This window comes from Telmatherina bonti (genome assembly GCF_933228915.1).
Source record: "Telmatherina bonti genome assembly, chromosome: 5".
Lineage (NCBI taxonomy): Eukaryota > Metazoa > Chordata > Actinopteri > Atheriniformes > Telmatherinidae > Telmatherina > Telmatherina bonti.
In genome coordinates, this window is record NC_136623.1 from 15,822,974 (window position 1) to 15,843,951 (window position 20,978).

At 40.1% G+C, this 20,978-nt stretch overlaps 1 protein-coding gene across 2 annotated transcripts; it reads left to right on the forward strand.

Annotated features, from left to right (window-relative positions):
* Positions 1-3,115: 3,115 nt before the first annotated feature.
* On the forward strand, positions 3,116-19,334 carry thrap3a (thyroid hormone receptor associated protein 3a). 2 transcript variants are annotated; one of them, XM_079240245.1, is made up of 12 exons: positions 3,116-3,239; positions 7,850-7,885; positions 7,988-8,144; positions 11,509-12,390; positions 12,581-13,258; positions 14,743-14,915; positions 15,366-15,477; positions 15,795-15,879; positions 17,056-17,237; positions 17,331-17,514; positions 17,603-17,731; positions 17,862-19,334. In XM_079240245.1, exons 3-12 carry the CDS (start codon positions 8,011-8,013, stop codon positions 18,114-18,116), a joined length of 2,814 nt encoding a protein of 937 aa, XP_079096371.1. In that variant the 5' UTR covers positions 3,116-3,239; positions 7,850-7,885; positions 7,988-8,010; the 3' UTR covers positions 18,117-19,334. The 2 variants fall into 2 exon arrangements, with proteins under 2 accessions (XP_079096371.1, XP_079096372.1); XM_079240246.1 differs by lacking the exons at positions 3,116-3,239; positions 7,850-7,885; positions 7,988-8,144 and adding an exon at positions 9,284-9,377.
* Positions 19,335-20,978: the final 1,644 nt, after the last annotated feature.

A 20,978-nucleotide genomic window follows, 5' to 3' on the forward strand; every position in this document is an offset into this window, starting at 1 on the left:
AAAAACAATGGAGCATTGGAGGAGGAATCCCCTACATTTTCCCAAATCCCCAGCGTAAGGCTTGGGATCCGGGATGTGTGTCTCTCTTACTGTGACTGCTTGACCGGGTTGAAGTGCGGGTGCGTCGGTAACCGGCTGCTGGGGAGGTGCAGGAGGGGTCAATCCAGCGACATGTGTGGTAAGTTGGGTCAGCTGAGAGAGTATAGTGTGGTAATTCTGATCCAGAGTCAACATCATTTGCTCATGTCGAGCGAGACGAGCATTCTGACCTGAGAAGGCTTGTTGAAGTGGGTCCGAGGCGACTTCCGGGTTTGAGTCCGCTGAATCCATTTGTGGCCAGATTGTTCTGTTATGCTGACGTTAAGTGCGTGGCATTCACATGCGGACTCAGCTCGGAGTTCCAAACAATACTTTATTTGTTTCTTTCAGACTTTGGGTTCTTTCCAAGGTGGATGCGGGAGACAGGGAGACAAGCGGGGAGGTAAACCGGCTGGCAGAGAGGCGAGCAGGCAGGCGGGCGGGCAGGCAGGCAGTCAAGTGGTAGGGCAGCAATCGGGCATGCAGGCAGGATCTCTGACGGGGAAAAAACACACAGGTTATCAATCTGTGATTCACACTGGGAGGAATCTTTGAGGCCGAGAGTTGTACCGCAGGGCATTCAACAATCTGGCGATGAACAGCAGGCTGGGCAGGTCTTAAATAGTGCTGTTGCTGATTGCCAAGATGAAGATCAGGTGCTGATCCAGGTGCCAGGATGCCAGACACACCCACCAGGGAACAGGATCACAACATTATTGTGGTTGGGAGTTTGATGTTCTGCCCTGTTTTTGTTGTTTGTGATAGGCCTAACTATTTCAGCTTAGCTTAATAGTTTGGTTTATTGTTATTTGGCTATCTAATGAGACATTTTGTTTTGTTGTTGCTTGTTAAAACTTTGATCATTGATATTTCTCATTTTTTTGTTATTTCAATGTATCTATAATTTTTTTATTCCTTTCCCCCTCTGAGGGATTGCCACCTTATTGTGGTCAGAGGGTTTGCGTGCCGCAGTGACCCCAAGAGCTATACCAGCAGGAGCTTTAGTTTCTGGTGGGACACCCAAGCTGGACAGGTCTTTGGTTCGAGGCCTGACAAAGTGCAATCCATTTCTTTAGAGTGTCAGACTCTAACAGTCCCTTTAGGAAAACACTTACAAAAAACAATAACAACAAAAAGAGCACAAGCATAATGTGCACACGCATGATGCCCCCTTCACATATCTGCCTGCCCCCTCAAGTATGCATTCCTAGAGCCGGCCTTGGTCAGAGCTCCATGGATCTGGTCACAGACACAACTGTAAATCATTAGAAACTTGCTCCTTTTGCCAGCCATTCTTGATTTCTTCTGCTGGGATGAAACAAGTGACTGTAGACTGATTCAAAATAAGTTTAATAACAGTCGATTTCATAACAATCTATTGTATGCCATGTTATTCGCTAATCCTGTGGTTGAATAGTCCAGTGGATGGGATATTTCTATTGAGATTACTTCTGTTGGCTATTCTCTAAAAAGCAGCAAAGGCACAAAGTTTTACTGATTACACATTTTAGCAAATTATCAAATGGATCTACAAGACCCTCTACTTTGCAGCGGATTTAAATGCAGATAAGTGCAGTAAAAACACCCAGAAAACAAAAGGCAGATCTGAAGTTAACTTACTCCTTTACAATTTATCTCCAAGTATCTTTTAACTGTGACTATTAGCACACATTTAGCAATACGAAGCATGCTCACTGTGGAAAGGCAAGCTAAACTGGCACTTTATTAGCTACATCTGGATGACCTGCTCTGTACAAAACAACATGGAGCACAAAATGTACCATGAAGATTTGAGTGGTACATAAAGGGTATAAATAATGGAAATTCAAGACCAAAACAATTCGACTGAACTCTGACAGCTTGACCGGAGTGAGCAGATAATAGTACAGAACTTCTAAAACAAATAGATCCAAAGAGATTATGTCAAAATATCGTGTGTGTGTGTGTGTGTGTTTGTTCATTGGAGTCACAATATCTAAACTGAATCCCTCACAGGAATAAAAGTAGTTTTCAGATGTAGCCATAAAAAAATCACTTCATATCAGCAATTTAAAAAAAGTTTTTTACCTAAGTACTGCACTGGTTTGGTCTTTCTGATTGACATGTGAGATGTAACTTGTTTAGATTATTATGAAGTCTTAAGCGCAAGTGTACCAGCAGCATGTTACTGCTGCAGCTGCTGGAGGTGGAGCTTATTACTTTATTTAGAGAGATACAAGGAAAATGTGAAGGCCATTATGTTTGAAAACTTGAGACAAGGCAGTCTTAGCCCAGATTGTTCTCATTTGACGTTCCATAACAGTGGAATGAATTCCACAATGCTTTCAGGGGAAGAGCGTCCCTCCTTATTTACCTTCAGCCTCTCTTCTTCCCCTAACACTCTGGAGTTAGACATGTGCTTGCTTACTTACCCTTCTGCTTTTATTTGCATAGCTGGGCCTTCTCTCATTTGAATATTGATTTAAGACATTGTATCAATGATTCTTACTGCACTAAATGTTGAATGTTGTTCATTTTTAAATAATCTGCTAAATGTCTTACTATGAATGTGTGGATGGTTGTTTTTTTTTTGTTTTTTTTAAATTCATCCTTCATGCCATGTTAATCTCTGCATGCTTGTGGAACTATAAAATCGCTTATGTGATGTGGCAGAAACTTTAACAGTATGAGCTCAGATGTCTACATGCAAATGATTAGTAAGACAGGAAGAAACACTTAATTTATGCACTCTTCTTGCTCCCTGAGACAGTAATTCGTGCACACGTTCACTGAAGCGTAGACAGAACTCATCTTTTTTTCTGCACTTTATTTTTCTCTTCAGAACCTCACCGGACAGTGTGAGCCAGCAGCTTTCAGGTCCTCTTTCAAGCTGCGGCTCCTGAACTGCGCCACTGTTCGCTGCCAGCGCTGCTGTTTGGACTGACTGCGGTGAAAAAGGCGGAAGGAAATATGAACCTTGGGGCAGCACGGAGCTGTCACACCCCCTCTGTTTGTCTGAACACCACAGACCTCAGCCGACACACGAACTCACACACAAGCTGGACACAACATCAACCAGACAGGGAAAAACTTATCTCAAGTTTACCTTTTTTTCCCACCATATACTGCGGTGCCTGAATGTAACGCGACGACATTCAATAACAGAGGAACAACGCTGACCGGTAAGTTGCCCCCTTTTGTACCTTTCTTTCAGTAGGCTGTTGACCAAAATTTATCATCCTATTCCCCACTTTAAAAAAGAAAAGTAGTTATAACACTCAGGAAAAAGGAAGGTGTTCAGAGTTTTCAATGATGAATGAATTTTCTTCCAAGTTCTGGTGTGGAAACACAGCAACTATTTTTGGACACAAGTAGCTACTAGCTGTTAAATTATCCACGCCAAGTCAGCTTCATCACAGATTGGCGTAATTGTAAAGCTAGGTTTTACACAAGTGTAAGTTTTTGTGTCTTATTTTCCCTACCGGGATTTTAATGCATCATGATGGACATATGATGACGCGCCGGAGAGATGCGCTGTCCAACCGGTCCGGTACATGACTTCATTTAACATGCTCGCTGCAAGTAATACGTCTCCAATACGTGCCATTCATTTATAACGTGTTGCCAGTTCCTTAACATCGGTATGTAGGTTTCTAGAGCATATCCTCAGACAACTTGAGGATTCAGGAAAAAAAAAAAACTGTCATTTTAGTCGTTATATGACTGCTGTTTTTGGTGGTTAGCTCAATGAAAGAATGTTGTGATTACAGGCTTCACCAAGATGTCCCTCCAACTACAGTAAACACCAGCTATCCTAAATCAAGCCTGCCAGATCACACATTAGAGTGGTCTCATGCCGTTTCTTTTCAAGCTCATCATCTGGGGTTTTTCTCATCCAGCTAGGATCTATTTCTGGAAACCATTTAATTCCCTCCCCCCAAAAAAAGGAAAAAAAAAACAAAAAAAAAAAACACTGCATCCTGTTGGACTGCAGGATCCAGGTTTAGGTGGATCTTCTTTAGCAAACACACAACAGAAGGGTGTGCCTGTGTCAAAGAATACTGGCACACACTGAGGTAGAATTACAGCTTATTATGTTTCTCTCCAGATCTAAATGGGTCATTCACTTTGGGAGGTAATGTGGAATGATTCAACTTTGAAAGTGAAGGTGGCACAAACATTGTGGCAATAACTTTCGTGCCCACTTTTGTGTTACTTTGGCAAACAGAGGGAATGCTGAACACACTTGATTTCCATTAGGTTTCATAACCAGTCATTCTGTTGAATGAACTCGTGTCTGCATGGTTGAAATGAAAGTATCCCAGTTATGATGTTCCTGAGGAGTGCCATAAACAAAAACCATTTCCCCCAGCTCAACACACAAATGCAAAGCCACAAGAAAGAAAAAACAACAACAGATGTATATTAGAAATGCATTTTAAAACTAACTCATCATTATTTTGCAAGGCTTTTTCCAACAGACCAAAATAGAGGACCTTTAGCTCATGAGTTCCCCTTCTTGTATGCAGAAGAGTTCCACAAATGCGGTGATGACAGACAGCTGAGAAGTATGTCAAAGGGAGGATGCCGTTGTTGTAGTGCTCCAAAATTTTCCAGGCAGGAGCAACCTTGCACACATCATAGAAGACTATACAGTAGCTGTTGTTAAGTCTATAAATTCCTGATTGTTGTTATAAGAGTGAAAGAGGTTGGTTAAAGCAGCAGATTCTGTCAGAAACAGTATGCATGGCTACAAATAGAAAGGTTGAGTTAGCCAGTAACAGAATGTTAGCTGCAGCTTAAGTTCAATGCCAAGTTGAAAGGCGCTCTGTCTGTCATTGTAAATCATTTACAGAGAAGAACACAGCATTAAAGACAGTTTGTTTGTGTAGCTGCTACTGTAGATATTTGACAACAAACTGGCTGTTGTGAGAAATGAGACACTTTAAGTCAAGAACTCTACTTTTCCTGTTAACCCATGAAAGATGCTCACAGCCGCATGTGGTCTCATGCTGCATTGCCGCTATCCATTAACTGCCTGAGTGTGCATGGGGGAATTTCTTGAGGGAATACTGGGACCTTGATACATTTCAGTAACCAAACATTGTGTCAGTGACAGTTGCTGTGGCTTTTCTGAAATAGCGAGCGGGGTGTCTCAGGGGCACATATAGATAGCAAGTGTGATTCCAGCTGCCACTGTGGCATCCTAGTCTTAATGATAGAGAGGTTGATTGAGTGGAGTGTTTCTTCTCAAACAGCTTTCAGCTGCGTATCAAGTTGCAAGACTATTGTCGATCAGAGCTCCTTTTGCCTTTACATGAAATAAACAGCTGATGAGGATTACACAGCTGTCCTTTTCTTCTTTATTGTGCACGTGAGTGTGTCGTCATTTCTTTCCATGGACAATTCTCAGTCTGTGTTGTTGTTTTGATTTCTGATGCAACTCTTCTCCATATTTAGTTCTTTCCGGTTTTTGCTCCTGCTACTGTACATCTGCTTTTTTAGTTTTGCATGTTGTTCCATTTAATATTGTGTTTTGCATGTTTTTTTTTTTTCTCCAAAAGAATTACAGGAGATTACAGGAGATTTAAATGAAGAAAGTACTACTTTGGTTTAATAAAATAATTACTAGTATTCTTTTTTACGAGACTATACAGACACTTAACTAAAAATAATGAAAGACACATGTTGATAAATTGTCAACTAAAGTGATAAAGAAAGAAGTTGCATTAATAGCTGATCGTTCAGTGACAATTAGATTGTCAAAACTCAGCATCACGGCTAGATAAGGATCGAGATGGGGGCAAAATATGTTACCAACAAAAAAGTTCTCCTTAGTATAATAGGATGTGTGTGGCACTGAATGTGTGTCAGTGTGTGGGTGTGAGGAACTGTAATAGCGAGTGATTAGAGATCAAGCTTGCCGCAGCCGCTCAGAGGCTGAAATGTCAGTGATCAGGCTGCCGACCACACAGTGGGGAGAAAAGACAGCTGCAGCCGGTTATCAATCAGGCGTTTAGAATCCAGCTCGCCACTCACTTGTACCAGCAACAGGCAAAGATGGAGCTTACCTCACACACCTTTTACTAATCCTACCCACATTTATTATTCTAAGGTTCTGATGTACGGATAGAGCAACCATAAAATTTGCTTGTTGCATGGCTACAATGACTCAGTCCTGTGCCCCTGTGTTCAGTTTCTGCAAACACCCACTCTGACGTTTCAAAGGGACCATCTGAGCCGTTTATGTCAGAAAAATGTGTTCATTTCAAACATTTAATTACATCTGGTACAACTAATTATAAGCAATTCACCGCAGCCAAAAAGGTCCCTCACCTCTCTGAGGTTTAACCTCTTACTCATGACACCAAAGCTTTAGAAACTGCCTCAATTTACAGTTAACCTTATGCTGGAAATGGCCACATGTGAGTGCCAGTCTTAAAATGTGCCGAGTAAGCCAAAGTGACGATCTGTTGAAGCTGGACCTTCAGGAAATGATTCTCTGAAAGCCAAAAGCAACAAGCTGCGAGGGATGAGGGAAGGGGGAAGTTCACAGAGCGTGAAGAGGCGGGAGAAGAAAATGGATCAGCTCCAACTCGCTCCAAAATAGTTGTAAGGATGCAAAAACGCAACAGCCATGTGATGATGTGTGCTGTGTTTAAAATTTCCGTCATGTGCACATAGCAATTTCCTCCTCCTAAAGCCCCTGAAGATGCCTCTCATAAGGAGAGATCAATTATTTGATCCCCAGCTTTCACATACTCAGCGGATCATGTGTCACAGATAATGTCTTGTGGACTGTAGGAAGAACCAGATACTCTTGCCATAGTACTGTATTTGTACAGTTTTGGGAGGTTTACAAGTGAAGCCCTGGGGGAGTTGAGAAGAAACATCCTTTAAAATTAAAAATATGCTAAGGTCTGGGTTTATGGAGCATGCTCTTTACTGAGAACTTCTTCCACATTGCGGATTCAAAGCAGATTATTAACCACATTAACCAACATTGTTGCAAAGGAGAACGAATATCTCCTTATTAGTTTACCAATGGGCAAGTTTAAACATTGACCTTTGACCTAATCAGGTTTGGGTTTCATTTTTAAGCAAAAAAAAAAAAAAAAAGTCTAAATAAAAAAAAAAACAAACAAAACCAAATTGGTTTAACGTTTAAATTTCTGAAAGTACTTCCACATTTGTTGCCTATGCTGTGAAAAGGAATTCAGAAGCTTTTAATTAAGTTATCCATTTCATATGAACTTTAGTTCCTTACAAACAGCCACTTTCTAACTATCACCTTCTATCACACTGCTAACTGGTACTTTAAGTGAGAAATATGCAAGAGCGTGAGAGTCGACTTGCTTAGTTTGAAATGGAGAGACTTTCCTGAGACGTAGGCTCAAGGCAAGGCAGGTTTATTTGTACAGCACAATGCAACAACAGGGTGACTGAAAGTGTGTGATGGTGTTAAACAGATGGCTTCTTTAAGTTCTTTGGCCTTGCTTCCCATTTGTCGTATTGTTTTTTTTTTTTTGTGGACTCAAAAGACAAGTCAGATGACTGACAGAAGACAGCCTCTATGCAAATGATCAGTGACTAAATAAAACTCTTCTGTTTGGATGCCCTGCAGTACACACAACCTTCCTGCTTTTCACAGCTGCTGGGTTTTTTGTTCAGGTTCAGACCTCTTTGAGGTCCATTTTGGATGCTCTTTATTTTCCTGTCGGACTTTATTATTTCAGACTTGGTTTTTTTTCCCTAAAGTGCAGTTTTGTTTTGTTTTTTTTCATGTTCACAGATTGAGATCTACTTCCTGCAGGAAAAGCTGGAATAGGTGATCTGATAAACGTATCCATTTGTAAACATACGTTCTACTTCTTTCATTTTTGTTTATTCAACAATCCTAACTCTTCTGTGTTACGCTTTTGTGCAACAGCCTGAGGTGGGCCGAGTGCAGTCATGTCCAGATCCACAAAATCTGCCTCTAGATCTCGGAGCCGATCGAGGTCCCGGTCGAGATCCAGATCAAGATCCCGTTCTACGTCTCGCTCCAGGAGTCGTTCCAGGTCCCGTTCCAGGAAGCATCGTTACAGGTATGAAAAAAAAAAAAATCTCTTAGCTGTTTTGTGATTGAATAAAATAAATTTTTGTCTTTATGGTGGAAGATGTGCGCATGCTGCTGTATCTGACTGGCTAAAACTATTCTGAAAACTAATTCTTGATAGGCTTTGCATATCATCAAAAATCATGCAAATCTTCAAAAGTATCTATCATCATGACAAAAATAAATTCCAAGGGGAAAAAAAACAAACTCTGCATCAATATTTTTATCTTTTGAGGGAATAGTTTTGGGATGCTAATTCACTATTAATAATTGATTTATTTGTTGCTTATGCATCATGGCCTCTACAAAAATCCTCTTTTTTTATGAGTTTGGCTCTAATGTGAATAGGCAAAGCTGGTGCAGCATTATAATGGATTTGAGTCTTAAACTCTGCAGTTGGCTCTAGTTAAAGAGGAAATGAATGTTTGAGGGAGAAAGTTCAGAGTAAGATTTTATTAACTTAGAGCTCAACATTTCATTTTAGTTGATCTGAAGGGCAAATCTAAATATTTATCAAGTCTTTAAACACTAAAGTAGTATTTGTTCTTTGTTGCCTCAGTAAAAAAAAAAAAAAGAAAAAAAAGCTGTGTGAAGGGCAATGTGTGTCTGGAAGAAACTGAGGTTTCTTGATGCCTTTGTTGTTTCTGGCAGAATGACTGTGGTATAGCAATAAAATGGCAGGGCAGCTCATTTCCTGGCAATGTTGCATGATAGTAAAATTAGCATAAAGACATATTTATATGTCAAAGTTGGCAACACAGTGATAAGTAACCTGTAACTAGTAACGGAATCATGTATTTGTAATACTTTCACCCAAGTCACTGACTGAACAGCATTCAGCAAGACAAGACACTTAAATTTGTGCTTTGATTTTCCACTCTTTACATGCAGTTAAGCTGCAATGTATTTCACTGAAAGCTGAAGCAATATAAAGATGATCATGTGTGCAAACTTTTGGTGAGAAAGACCAATAAATTCTGTCTAAACCATCTTTCAAAGCATCCTGTTAAAATAGTTGTGGAGCCCTTGCAAGTGGAAAACAGCGTCAAAGGATTCAAGAAGTTTCTTTTTATTTTTTTCTCTTGCCTTTGTATGCTCCATGTGACTCACTGCTCCACCAGAGCTGTGCACAGTATCGGTAGCTTTTGCAGCGAGTGTGCAGTGCTGCTCGGTGCGCTGCTGTCTCTCTGTCGCTCTGTATTCAAATGAAAAAACACACTAGGTGAGTGATGTGCTTTTTCAGCCTATTTATGCAGCTTTATATCGCACTTGCATGTTGCTTTGGCACCACTGTGTTCATTCAGTTGAGGATATTGTTTAGAATCCTGCATGCATTTTTTGATGCAATTCCAGTTTAGCAAAGTCATACTTTCCTTTCTGTTTCCTTTAAGCAGGAAACAGAGAGGTTACATTTATTCTTGTTTCATGATTGCTGCAGAAGATCTGATTGTATGATAAGTATAGGAACGGATCAACTGGTTAGACGTCTGCTTGAAGTTTGAAACAATCCTAATTATAAACTGTACCAGCAGAAAGTTGTGGGCATGGTGTTGAAATGTGAGTTTTCTTTTTTTTTTTTTTAAAAAGTGTTTTTACTTGTTAAATGACCGATTTTGGGGAAAAGCGATCGTTCCGTATCCAGTGATATCATGTCAGGACAATGTTGTAGGTTAAGAACAGAAGACTGCATTGTCAGAAGTGCAGCAGAGCCACCGTGTGGATGGATGCGACTCTGCATCCAGAGTCGTCACCGCCTCATGGAAGCTCTGCTTTTGTCGTTGCAGTTCTCCTTTATGACCTTTCTCAGCATAGAAACGCATGTTATACACAAACATGTGTTTTGCCACTTTGAGCTGATATATAGCTAGCGGAAATAACTGATTTTCTAGTTATGATGCATTTCATGTTTTTTTTTTTTTTTTTTAAATGCCATGTCTTTTCCATGTGGTGAAGATTTGGAGCCAGTTTAAGTGAGTTTCTGGATAGAATTTGTTACGCTTTCCCTAAATGCTTGCTCAGCTACCTTGTTATTCAGCATGCTTTAAGTTTAATATCAAAGCCTGTTCATTTGGAGCAGTTTTACTTCTATCACATAGCATTACTCTGAACCAATTTTGGGTCCAGAAAACAAACAACGTTTATGTTTGATCTGTGGAAAGGTGACAAATTTAACTGTTTTAAAACTGACAAGAAAAATTAGGTCTTTATTTATCCCTTTACAAAATGTAAATAAAAAAGGGATATTTACTATTTGTGATACAACAAAATTATAACAGTGTAATCTTCTGATTTCTGATATCTTTTAGGGGGCAGTAGATCATTATCAGATTGAGCAAGCTTTATGCATCAAATATGTCATGCTGGGCTTTACTGGGTTAAAGGAAAACCCACTGTTAGGCCATAAAATGCTGCCAGAACAGACTCTCTGCATCCAATGGTTTTACAATTCTCCAAAACTCTACTAAAGGGGCGGAACTTTCTTCCAAAGGGAGATTCCCTCAGTTGAGCCACCAGAAAGACAAACAGCTGGTTGTTGCCTTTGACCCACACACTGCTCTGCTCTCCACTCGTCTTTGTTGTTGTTACCTCTTCTGCTCCGCTGTGAACTCTACTGCGGTTAGCTTTGTTATTTTAGCATTTTCAATGCTGATATTAGAAATTGTTTGCAGACAGTATAATAACAGCACCTGCTAACAGAAAGTTTTGGACCATCACATTAACAGAGCGCAAATATGAGCTGACGTGATGTTGCCTGGGACTAACTAGTGTTGTGCTGATTCTCTCTATGCTGCATCCTTGCTGAGCAACAGAGATCTGAACTGGAGGACACACTGACCAAGATACTTTTCCAGTAAAGCCATTATTCCATTAGATGTAGGTTGTAGAAACAGTCACACTGCTGGGATATCCTCTAAATTATGTGTGCTGCTGTGGTGGGTGATGATGTCATATAAACAGTGGTCTCTGTACACCTTAGGAGTGACATATTTTCTCCAATATTTAAACATGTGCAAAATTGCCGTGTCAAGGTAGAGAGGAGCAGTCCTGCAGAGGAAGTCCATGGGTGTATGATCAGGATGCTTAGAAATATTTAAACCATTTCTCAATTCTCATCTGCAAACGTGCAGAGTGGATGGAGGCACTATGATCCGAGAAAAACATGGATGATCGTGTCATGGAAGAAATATGATTTCCAATAAAACTGTGTTGATACTTAGCCACCTGTTGATCTAAATTATTGGAGAAATTCTCCAGTTAATACTACAAGCATCAAAGATTTAAGTCCTGATGTGTATGTCTTCGCTGTTTTTGGAATTTTACGGCATGCCACCTCTTCCTTGTTTTCTTTTTAGCTCCAGGTCTCGATCAAGATCCCATTCTCCGTTTCATAACCGGGAGAAGAAATATCCGAGGGGATACCAAAACAACCGGGAGTTCCGGGGTTATCACCGCGGCTTCCGACGGCCCTACAACTTTCGGGGCCGAGGACGGGGCCATTTTACACGTGGACGCTACCAGCGTGGGGGTGGCGGCTACAATCACAACAACAACTATCGCCCAAACTGGAAGAATTACAAGCAGCATCCTCAGAAGCAGCAGTATCAAAAGCAGCACCACCAGCAGCAGCAGCAGTTTAATCATTCACGAGGACGACCACATAACCTGCAGAAATGCTCAGGAACCCCACCAAAGGGTCACTCTCATCACTCTGACAGGTCCTCTTCTCCTCTATCCAGACAATCACAGCATTCTTCCTCCTCATCACACTGCTCCTCCCCCAAACACAGGCCAGCCTCGGTGCTGGCTAACCTAAACTCCAAGGATGTGAAAGAGGAGCAGCTAGCCTTCAAAGAAATCCAGAAGGGAGGAGGGGCAGATGAGGAGCCAGTGGAGCATGGTGGGTTATTGGCAGGAGAAGGTGCAGGCGGTGGGAAAACTGAGGGGAACTGGCGCAGTCTGACAAACTGCAGCAGCAGCCCAGAGAAAAACTGCCCTGTGGCCAGCTCTACTGTTACTGCTGCTCAGAGCAGCCAAACTACTAGTCAACTTAGTCCTACTATAATCACAAATGACACAACCAATGGTACCCCCACATGGCAGACAGCATGTGGTTCCTCCTCAACAAAAAAACCCTCACATGAAAGTCTAAATCCAATGCTTCCCAGCTTTGACTTCTTCTCCACTGAGGACTACCTGGATGGAGATAAAACTCCAATCTCCATTGCCTTCAGGAAGTAAGACCCAATTTTACACTCAGTTCATGAGTTGCTGCGTATTTATTCTGTTAAACCACACTATAATGTTTTGTAGTGCTTTTAGATGTGTTCTTTTCACAGTTTCAATTATAAATGCCATTTTAATGCATGCGGCAATCTCAAGTTGCATGCCTTCAAAGATTCAACTCTTCATTTCTTCATTGTTCAGGTTTTTGGAGGAGCAAAACCAAAAAGCAAAATCTTCTAGGGAAAATGGCAAAAGCATTGAGGATATTGACATGGATGTGGAAAAAGGGAAAGTAAATGGCAAAGCACCAGCAGTTATCCCTGACTCAGTCTCAAGAAAGCACAAAGAGGACATTGATGGTGAAGTGTCTCTGAAAAGCTTTTTAAAAGCCTCCCCATTTCTACCTGCTGAGAAGGAGGAAGAGGATGAGATGATCCATGATTCACTTCACAGAAACTGGTATAACTGTGATTTGACATCTAAGCCAAAGAGCAAGGTCACTCATTCAGCCCAAAAACCATTTGAAGAGTGCTTTGGCAAGTGGCAGAATGCATCCTTCTCACAGTTTACTAATGGTGAACCTGACACCATGGCAGTGGGCACATATCCCAGTGGAAAGCAGGATAAAGCGGCCATCATCGCTGCTGCCCTCGCTAAGAGGGAGTTAGACAAATTCGAAGAATTGTCTCCAGACATGAGTTACAAAATGAGGAAGATGGTGAAATCTCCTTCTGTGCCATCTTCCATTCAACCACTAAGGCTGAACTCTGACAGAGAAATGTTTCTGGTCAGAGGGGAGGACTCGCCTCTTGTGTCCTCAAGGAAACAGGAAGCAAAGTTTAATGTGAGAATGGGTTTCCTTGGAGATAGCCTGATGAGGTGAGCATCATTTGATGGTTTATATATTTCTTGCTGACAGTGTTGTAATTACGACCCTGTTTCCAAAAAGTTGCAATTCTGTTTATATTGCAACAAAAAAAGTGCAATAATTCAGATATGTTTAAGAAAAATTTTACATTTTATGCCAACTCTTTTTAAATTTGGTGCAAAACAAGTCAATAATAAAAACCTATATACAACAGTTTAAGTCCAATTGGCCTGTTTTTAAATTAGCTGTGTCATGTATGTTCTCTGTATCATAACCCACTAAAACATTTCCCAGTTTCCTGCAGCAGGCGGGCAGGCTAGTCTAGTATTGGATTTCTTTCCTATAGGATCCATATTACTGCAATACAAGCAGAGTAAATGTAGTTTTGCATCATCTCCCTAACATCAGTAAGGTTGTTACTGAAGGTGATGTGCATACACTGAACCTCTCTTCGTTGAAGGATCCCTACTTGTATCTAGAGGAATAACTGGAGTGGCAGTCAGGCAGCTTGATGGTGACCAAGCTGTGCAGAAATGATCAGAGCCACCAAATTGTTTTCATAAAACAGTGAATTGTGTTGTGGTTCCACTTTAGACATATTTTCAACTTTGCACAAGGAGGTTGTCTTTGCACTTCATGATGTTTGATTCAGGACCCTGATTCTGCTTGTAAATACATCTATGACAACAATGTGAAGCTTCTTATCCTGCACTCAGACCTCAAATGATCCAGTAATTCTGGTTTTATTTTTCAGCCATTTGTGCACAACTCCTTGGTTGACAGTCTGTGCAGTGACAACCATCCTTTGTGATTGGGAGCCACTGGTCTAGATTGTTGCATACATGTTACCCTACACCTTAACAGGTGTGCAACTTATCCAAGCCATACGCTCTACAGCGCCAACATACCAACATAGATACAAGCTTTGGAACTGTGTGCTGATAGCAAGCCTGATGGTCTCCCTCCAAATAAGCCCGGAAGATCAGCTTTCATGATTCTTACAAGGAATTCTAAAGTTGTATTCACTAGATCACAGAACAATTTAACAGTCCTCCTCAGTCCAGCGAGGACTAAAACTGATCAGTGCTACGGAATGACACCATGGTTTCTACAACACAGTTATGTTTGCTTTCATACAGCACTGAATGAGGTACTGAGTATCACAGCCATGTAGCAGTGATTTTCACTCTTTTACATTCATTAATTACATTTTCTGGAATATTTCAATGACACATTTAAGACAACATTTTTTGGTAAACTTGCTTTTTGCTCATACTGGTTGAAAATATACTCGACCCCTTTTGTTCACCTCTGCAGACTCAGGGTCCAGGCATATGTATTTTTACCTTATTTACTTACATACAGGCTTTGACTGATTTGCTAATCATTTCATTCTCTTTATTTCTATTATGTACAGTGAGCCAGCTTTTTTGGGAAACACTTGTAATTTGTTATAATAATGGCCATTAAAACTGTTTTTTCCTAATCATTTCAGTTCTGCAGATATATTAGCTGAAGAGCGACAGCTGTCTCAGGACCTCGTGCAGGCCTCTAAAAAAGATCAGGAGTTTCGCTCCATCTTTCAGCACGTTCAGACTGTTCAGCCACAGAGGAGTCCATCTGAGCTGTTTGCTCAACACATCGTCACCATTGTTCATCACATCAAAGGTAAGTCTGACCCATTTTCCTTTAATAATATATGAAGTAATCCATATTTTAGAACAGGGTTGTTCAATTTGGTTCTACAAGGGCTGCAATCCAGCAGGTTTTCTGTGTAGCCCTGCTTCAACCTGATTGCGGATTGCGGCCCTCGTAGGAAAAAATTAAGTACCCATAGTTTAGAATTACCCACAATATTGGACTTTTATCACTGATCATACATAAAGTATGCTAAAGTTAACTTCCCGGTCCCTACAAACTATAGCGCAAATGCTTTTTCAGAATAAAAGCCTATTTCTTCATATTTTGGAGCGCTGTATAATAAAACATTGGGCTTGACAAATATGGTGTGAAATTTATGGAAAAATAAGTGAGGAAACTTTATGGACACAAAGCAGTACACATGCAAGTAAAGGTAGCATTATCTGCAACTGCTAAACTCACCGTTTACCCTCTCAGCCCAGCATTTTCAGTCTTCTGGCATGACTCTAAACGAGCGATTCACCTTGTACCAAAGACAAGCTGCAGAGAAGGAAATGATGAAGCCAAGAAAAAGCCCAGAGATACACAGGTAGAGTCGCCTATTGAGTGACCCTCTCACCTTCAGTGTGCTGTGGCTTCACGTCTTCTTTTAAAAAGCTTTCAGGTATTTCTTTCACCTTTCCTATCAGATAATCAACAGACTATCTTGGCTTTTTAGTTCTCATGCTTGGTGGAGGTCAGTTTTATTTTCCCTGCGGGTTTTCTTTTCCCTTTTGCTGTTTTGTTGTTGCCTTTGTGGTTCAGTATAGTCTAGTTTTGTTGTTGTCTTTTTATGTTTTTGACACCTCTACAATTTTTCATGCGCCTTGATCATTTTCTTGTCTTAACAGTGTTTCTTTCTCACAGGCGAATTGATGTTTCACCAAGTGCTTTTAAGAAACACCCTCAACTTTTTGAGGCGATGAAAAGCTCAGAGGATGGCACTTACAAGGTGACTGAACACTCCGCAGTATGACAAACAGCAAACAAGACAGCAAGTCTGATGCCGTTACACTGCTCTCACTGAGGGAGACGGTCAAAGTCTAAGAAAAGAAAAAAAAAAAAAAAGGGCATTTTGACTTTGTGGTTGGTTGTAACACCTTCACATGGTGAATTGTTTCTGTTGTGAGAAAAAATCCTGACTGAGGCCAGTATATCAAATTCAGTCAGACATGGAAGCCTCTGTGAAAAAGCTGTCCAAAGGACTAAAAGATTTTCGTAAGTATTCACAAGAAAAGCAAATCTAAGTATAATAGATAAGGAATGGAGATAAACAGCCGCAATACTTCATGCACACATGTGTTTACATTCACATGATTAATATTCAGAGTCATCCCTAGTAGTTCTTCTCCATTGCTGCACACAGAAACAAAAGCATATAAGACCACCTGGCAAACTCGGCGTGAACAATCAGATTGTTGTATCTCACTTTAACTGAAAAGCCATCATGATGGGTTTTGCATTATTTGAGCAATTAACTATTAGACACCTTGGCATACTTTTCCAATTATTTCTCAAACAATATGTCAAAGTTTTTAGACCCACCCTCCATCCAGCTATTATCAGTTAATTGTGTCAGTATGGTGTGATAATCAACTTAAAATGAATTAAAACCTGTTTGAAACAGGATAACCATCAGAGGGGTCACCTTTTTTTTTTTTCTTTCCCCTATTGTGACTTTGAAATCAACTGCGGGATCCATGAGTCAGCTCAACAATGGGATGCTGCAGTTGAACACTAGTAAGGATATCTTTATAAAACACTGCTCTGACATGAGCGGCTTCCTGTTAATGATGGATTGTGAAATTGAGGTAAATCTGAAGACTTTTCTAGTTGATTTTCATACCATATGCTAATAGCTGTATGTGAGGTTTAGGGGAAAAAAAAGTATAAACAAATGCTGTCCAAATGCTTTGGAGAATGGTTTAAAATGGACTATAAACAGGTAAAACTACTGGTTTGGTACTAAATGCACACCAATATGGCTCGGTACCATTCAGGCCAGCTGGCTGACAGACCCAACTATTTAGTCTACACACCAGCTTGTCCGAGAGCAGCAGACTTAGTGTCTTATGTGCTAATCCAAAGTCTGTCCACGACGTTGTGTTGTGTGTTTTGTTCTGCTCAGGACGGTGGGGAAAGAGTCAAAGGTGACCTGATGGACCTTCGTTTGGACATTGAGCGCCGTAAATTCTGTTCCACCCATGAAAGAGATTACAGTCAGGATCGGGGAAGAAAAATAAAGGATTCCCCAGATTCTAATAGGGACAGATCAGAGGAAAACGTCTCCACATTTTGCAAGAGATCGAAGTACGTGCATCTCAAGTCATGTAGAATAATTCTGTTCACACAGGTTTCAACATTTATATCTGAACATAGCTGAATTTTTATTTCTTTTGGTAGGAAAAGTGATAAGAAGCGCTCTCGCTCCAGTTCGTCTTCATCTTCCTCATCCTCTAAATCTCAAAATGATGAAAGCTTGACTCATGACAAGTCTGAGTCAAAAGATGGAGACTTTAACAAGGCACAACTGGGTAAAAGAGAATCACCAGGACCAGCTGAAGGAAGATGGCCGCGTGGAGGATTTGTGAGTTTTAATCGGAGCACAGATTTTATTATCATCGTTTTCTCTGCGGTAACTCCTTTTAATTTTCTTGTCCTTTTCTTCAAAACAGCAAATACGAATCCGTGGAAGAGGCTGGACCCAAAGCAGTTCACACACTAACCCTGTGACTGTGGCTGTAGATCCAAAAACTGCCTTCTGGGACCCAGAATTTACTCCCAAGAGCAAAAAATACTACTTGGTAGGATCGTGCTCTTCAGATTCATCCCTCCTAACTCTGCCATGTCAAACTAAACATATCACTTATCAGATCAGTACATTTATCCCTCTTGTCTCCTTTAACACACCTTTTCTGTGTTTAAACTTTCTAGCACGATGATAGAGATGAGGAGTCCGAGTGCAAGTGGATGGAGAACCGAGGGCGTGGACGGGGAAGCCTTTCCCGTGGAAGGGCACGATTCATCATCCGCAAAGCCACTGGCGGCGGCTGCGTGAACAGCCCCAAATGGGCCCTTGATAAGCCGCAGACCAACAGGCAGCACAGTGGCCAGGAAGGAGGGGAAGCAGAACAGGACTACAAAGAGGCAGAACCATCGAGGGAATACTTGAGCAGTGAAGCAGTCTGACAAAATCTTAATGTTCAGTGTAGTCATAAGATTTGAATCAATAATTGCATCTACCAAAATAAATAGATGAAACTAAATATGTTTAGAGTATTGTTTCAGATTTCAGAACAGAATACATACTTTGATGTGACATAAAACCATCTCCTACATCCAGATCCAGGTTGTGACGAGTAAGAAGCACTGTTTAAAAAGGGCTTTTCTTCTAAAGATGCTACTGTAGTTTTTTTGTTCTTCCATTTTTTTTTTTTCCTTTTATTTGCTTTATTGGTTTGAATTGTTTCACACTGCATTTTTGTAATACGTAGATGTTTGTTATCGGGATGACTGGACAAAACTAAACAAAACAACTTAAAATGGCCTGCTTTTTGCAGTCCAAACAAATAAACTACGATCAGTTTATGCCTTAAACATGTGAAGGTGAAGATGTGTTTTAAGGCAGTCAGCACATGGAGCTGTTCATGATGAAGTAAACGGAACATAAATCATTAAAAAAAATGACTAATCTGTCAACGGGACCAACTCTGCAGGTTCAAAACCACTGCAGTCTCATTACATACGTCGAAGCAGTTTCCAGTGCAAACTGAAGACATGAGGCATCCGTCTTAGGCTGACAACGTGCACATTTAACATGTGCATCAAACATTTTTAGTACATTTATGAAAATTAGAATGTTTCTCTTCTTACAATAGCTATGCTTCCACTTGCAATGTTGTGATACCACTGCAAGGTATAATATTGTCAAGTTCTCCCCTTCATAGATTTCTATTGTAGTTTTTGTACTTTGATAGGCTGAAGTTGGATTTTGATTGTAATTGATGATCTGTCTTTATTGCCATAGATGTTGATGTATTTTCTAAGAGTGTTTGCAAAGTCTGATCACTTACAGTATGTAAATTGTGTGCAACATTGTTAAGATAATGATGAGAGAACACATGACATTGTTTAGTCTGTAGTTTGTAACAAACAGAAGATAATGCGTTAAAACAGGTGTTTTGTTTTGGGTCTTTTTTTTGTGCATATTATCTTTTTCTCTTTTTGTTTAAAATACAATTTGATTACATAACTTGTGTGCCTTGTTGTGTTGGACTTTGTACAAATACAGGCCAACAGATAGAGATTCCAGGTTAATTGTCTAAAGAGGATTTTCTTAGAATTTTTTAAAGCTGCAATTGTTTTTCTTTTTCCTTTAAGACAGTGAATTAAAAGACACACTGATAACTTCACTGACTGCTGACACGAGTCTTATTAAGTCTGGCTATTATGGGATTTTTGAAAGCATTCTACTCAGACTTAAAGCATTAATTAATATAGTAAGATTACAATAAAAACAGAAAATATATAAGACAAAACTGAAAATCTGCATTGTGTTTTTAGTGTCCGTGAATTGCTGATCATATAAGCAAAGCTCACTCAGAGGTAAGACACCCAAGTGGTGGTCTTTTAATTTGACAAAAAAAACCCAACAAAAACTGACAACCTTTAAAGCAGTAACACGCTAATACTTTACATTTATGAAAAAAAGAAGAACAATTAAGAATATTTCTCTGGACATAAGCATCTTTTAATCTGTAACTGCTGTCCTCCAGTGGCCTCAGGTGCAGCTTTGACTGCACTACAGGTAACTACTCCAAAATGATTTACAGATGTACCATCTTCTTCTATGGCATTACTTGTTCCAATCTATACTCAAACTCCTGTCCTATCAAACAATGTGGTAGCGGCATTGTTTGTTCATTCAGAGCCACCGTAGTAAAAAAACTGATGGCACAAATATGGCAGCTGTCATGTAGAGTATGTGGGCTCACGGCAGATAGATTTACATAGTTCATTCTAAGAAAACAGAACAAACACAATGGTTCACAGAGCAGTGAGTTCTACACTGTGAAAAAGCAGGATTTAGGTTTAAATCTTGTTAATGGTGCTGCAAATCCTAAACATGGTTTAACATCTTAAAGCTCAATAGTATTTTAGTGTAGTATCACATCAGTGCTTTTCTTTGTTATTTCTTTATAGACAAAGATTTCAGGCCAAGAAAATACCAAAAAAGACAAGACAGATGGGGGCTGAACATCTCCATAAGGAGGTGGACAGGTCTGCAGTTCTGGTCCAGGATGGGAAAGCCAAGCGCAGTGGCAAAATAAGAGATGGAATGAAATTTTTATCACTTTTTTTTAAATTTAAAAAGAAATGGGAAATCAGAAGGACAAAGTGGGACAACCTTAGCAACGAGTGTCTTTAGAAAGCAGATGGGACAGGAAGTGGTCAAATAAAAAGCTTTCTCACCAGTTCTGTGGTGTTAGTCCACAGAAATGCTGTGAAATGGCATCTGACTGCTGCAAAATGTGTAGCAGGTAGGATGTGTGAGAGACTGCATAATTCAACAGGTCAGAAAAAGCAGAGTAACCCTCCTCCCAAAAGAATATATTCAATTGTCTTTTAGAGATTTGCTCAACAACTCTCACCGTACCGTGTTAACATGCAAGAGATGAGGGCATCCTATAAATACTAAGCAGATGATGCAAGAACGTTATTTCATCATTTGTGCTCAAATATTCTGAATAAAACACTTGGAAACACTTGGTTGTATTTTGTTTAAAAGTAAACTTGATTTTTTTCACCCCAGTTGTTATGTGCATGTTTAAACAGAAAGTGCTGCATTGATCAACTTGTCCCTAGATGGCTCAGTTTATCTACAGACTTAAACAATGGCTTAACTTTCCATTGAGCTGGAACAAGTGAGCCAGAGATGATCCGGAGAGGGGACCCATCAAATACTTACAAATATGTCAATTACGGAAAGAAATTTAGTGGCATTCATCCTGGTTTCCAGTTAAACATATGGTGTTATTATTGTGTCCAATT

Coding starts and splice junctions, on each gene's coding strand:
- thrap3a (XM_079240245.1), top strand. CDS start 8,011: ATGTCCAGATCCACAAAATCTGCCTCTAGATCTCGGAGCCGATCGAGG. Junction 13,259..14,742: donor CTTGGAGATAGCCTGATGAG/GTGAGCATCATT, acceptor TAATCATTTCAG/TTCTGCAGATATATTAGCTG. Junction 17,732..17,861: donor AGAGCAAAAAATACTACTTG/GTAGGATCGTGC, acceptor TAAACTTTCTAG/CACGATGATAGAGATGAGGA.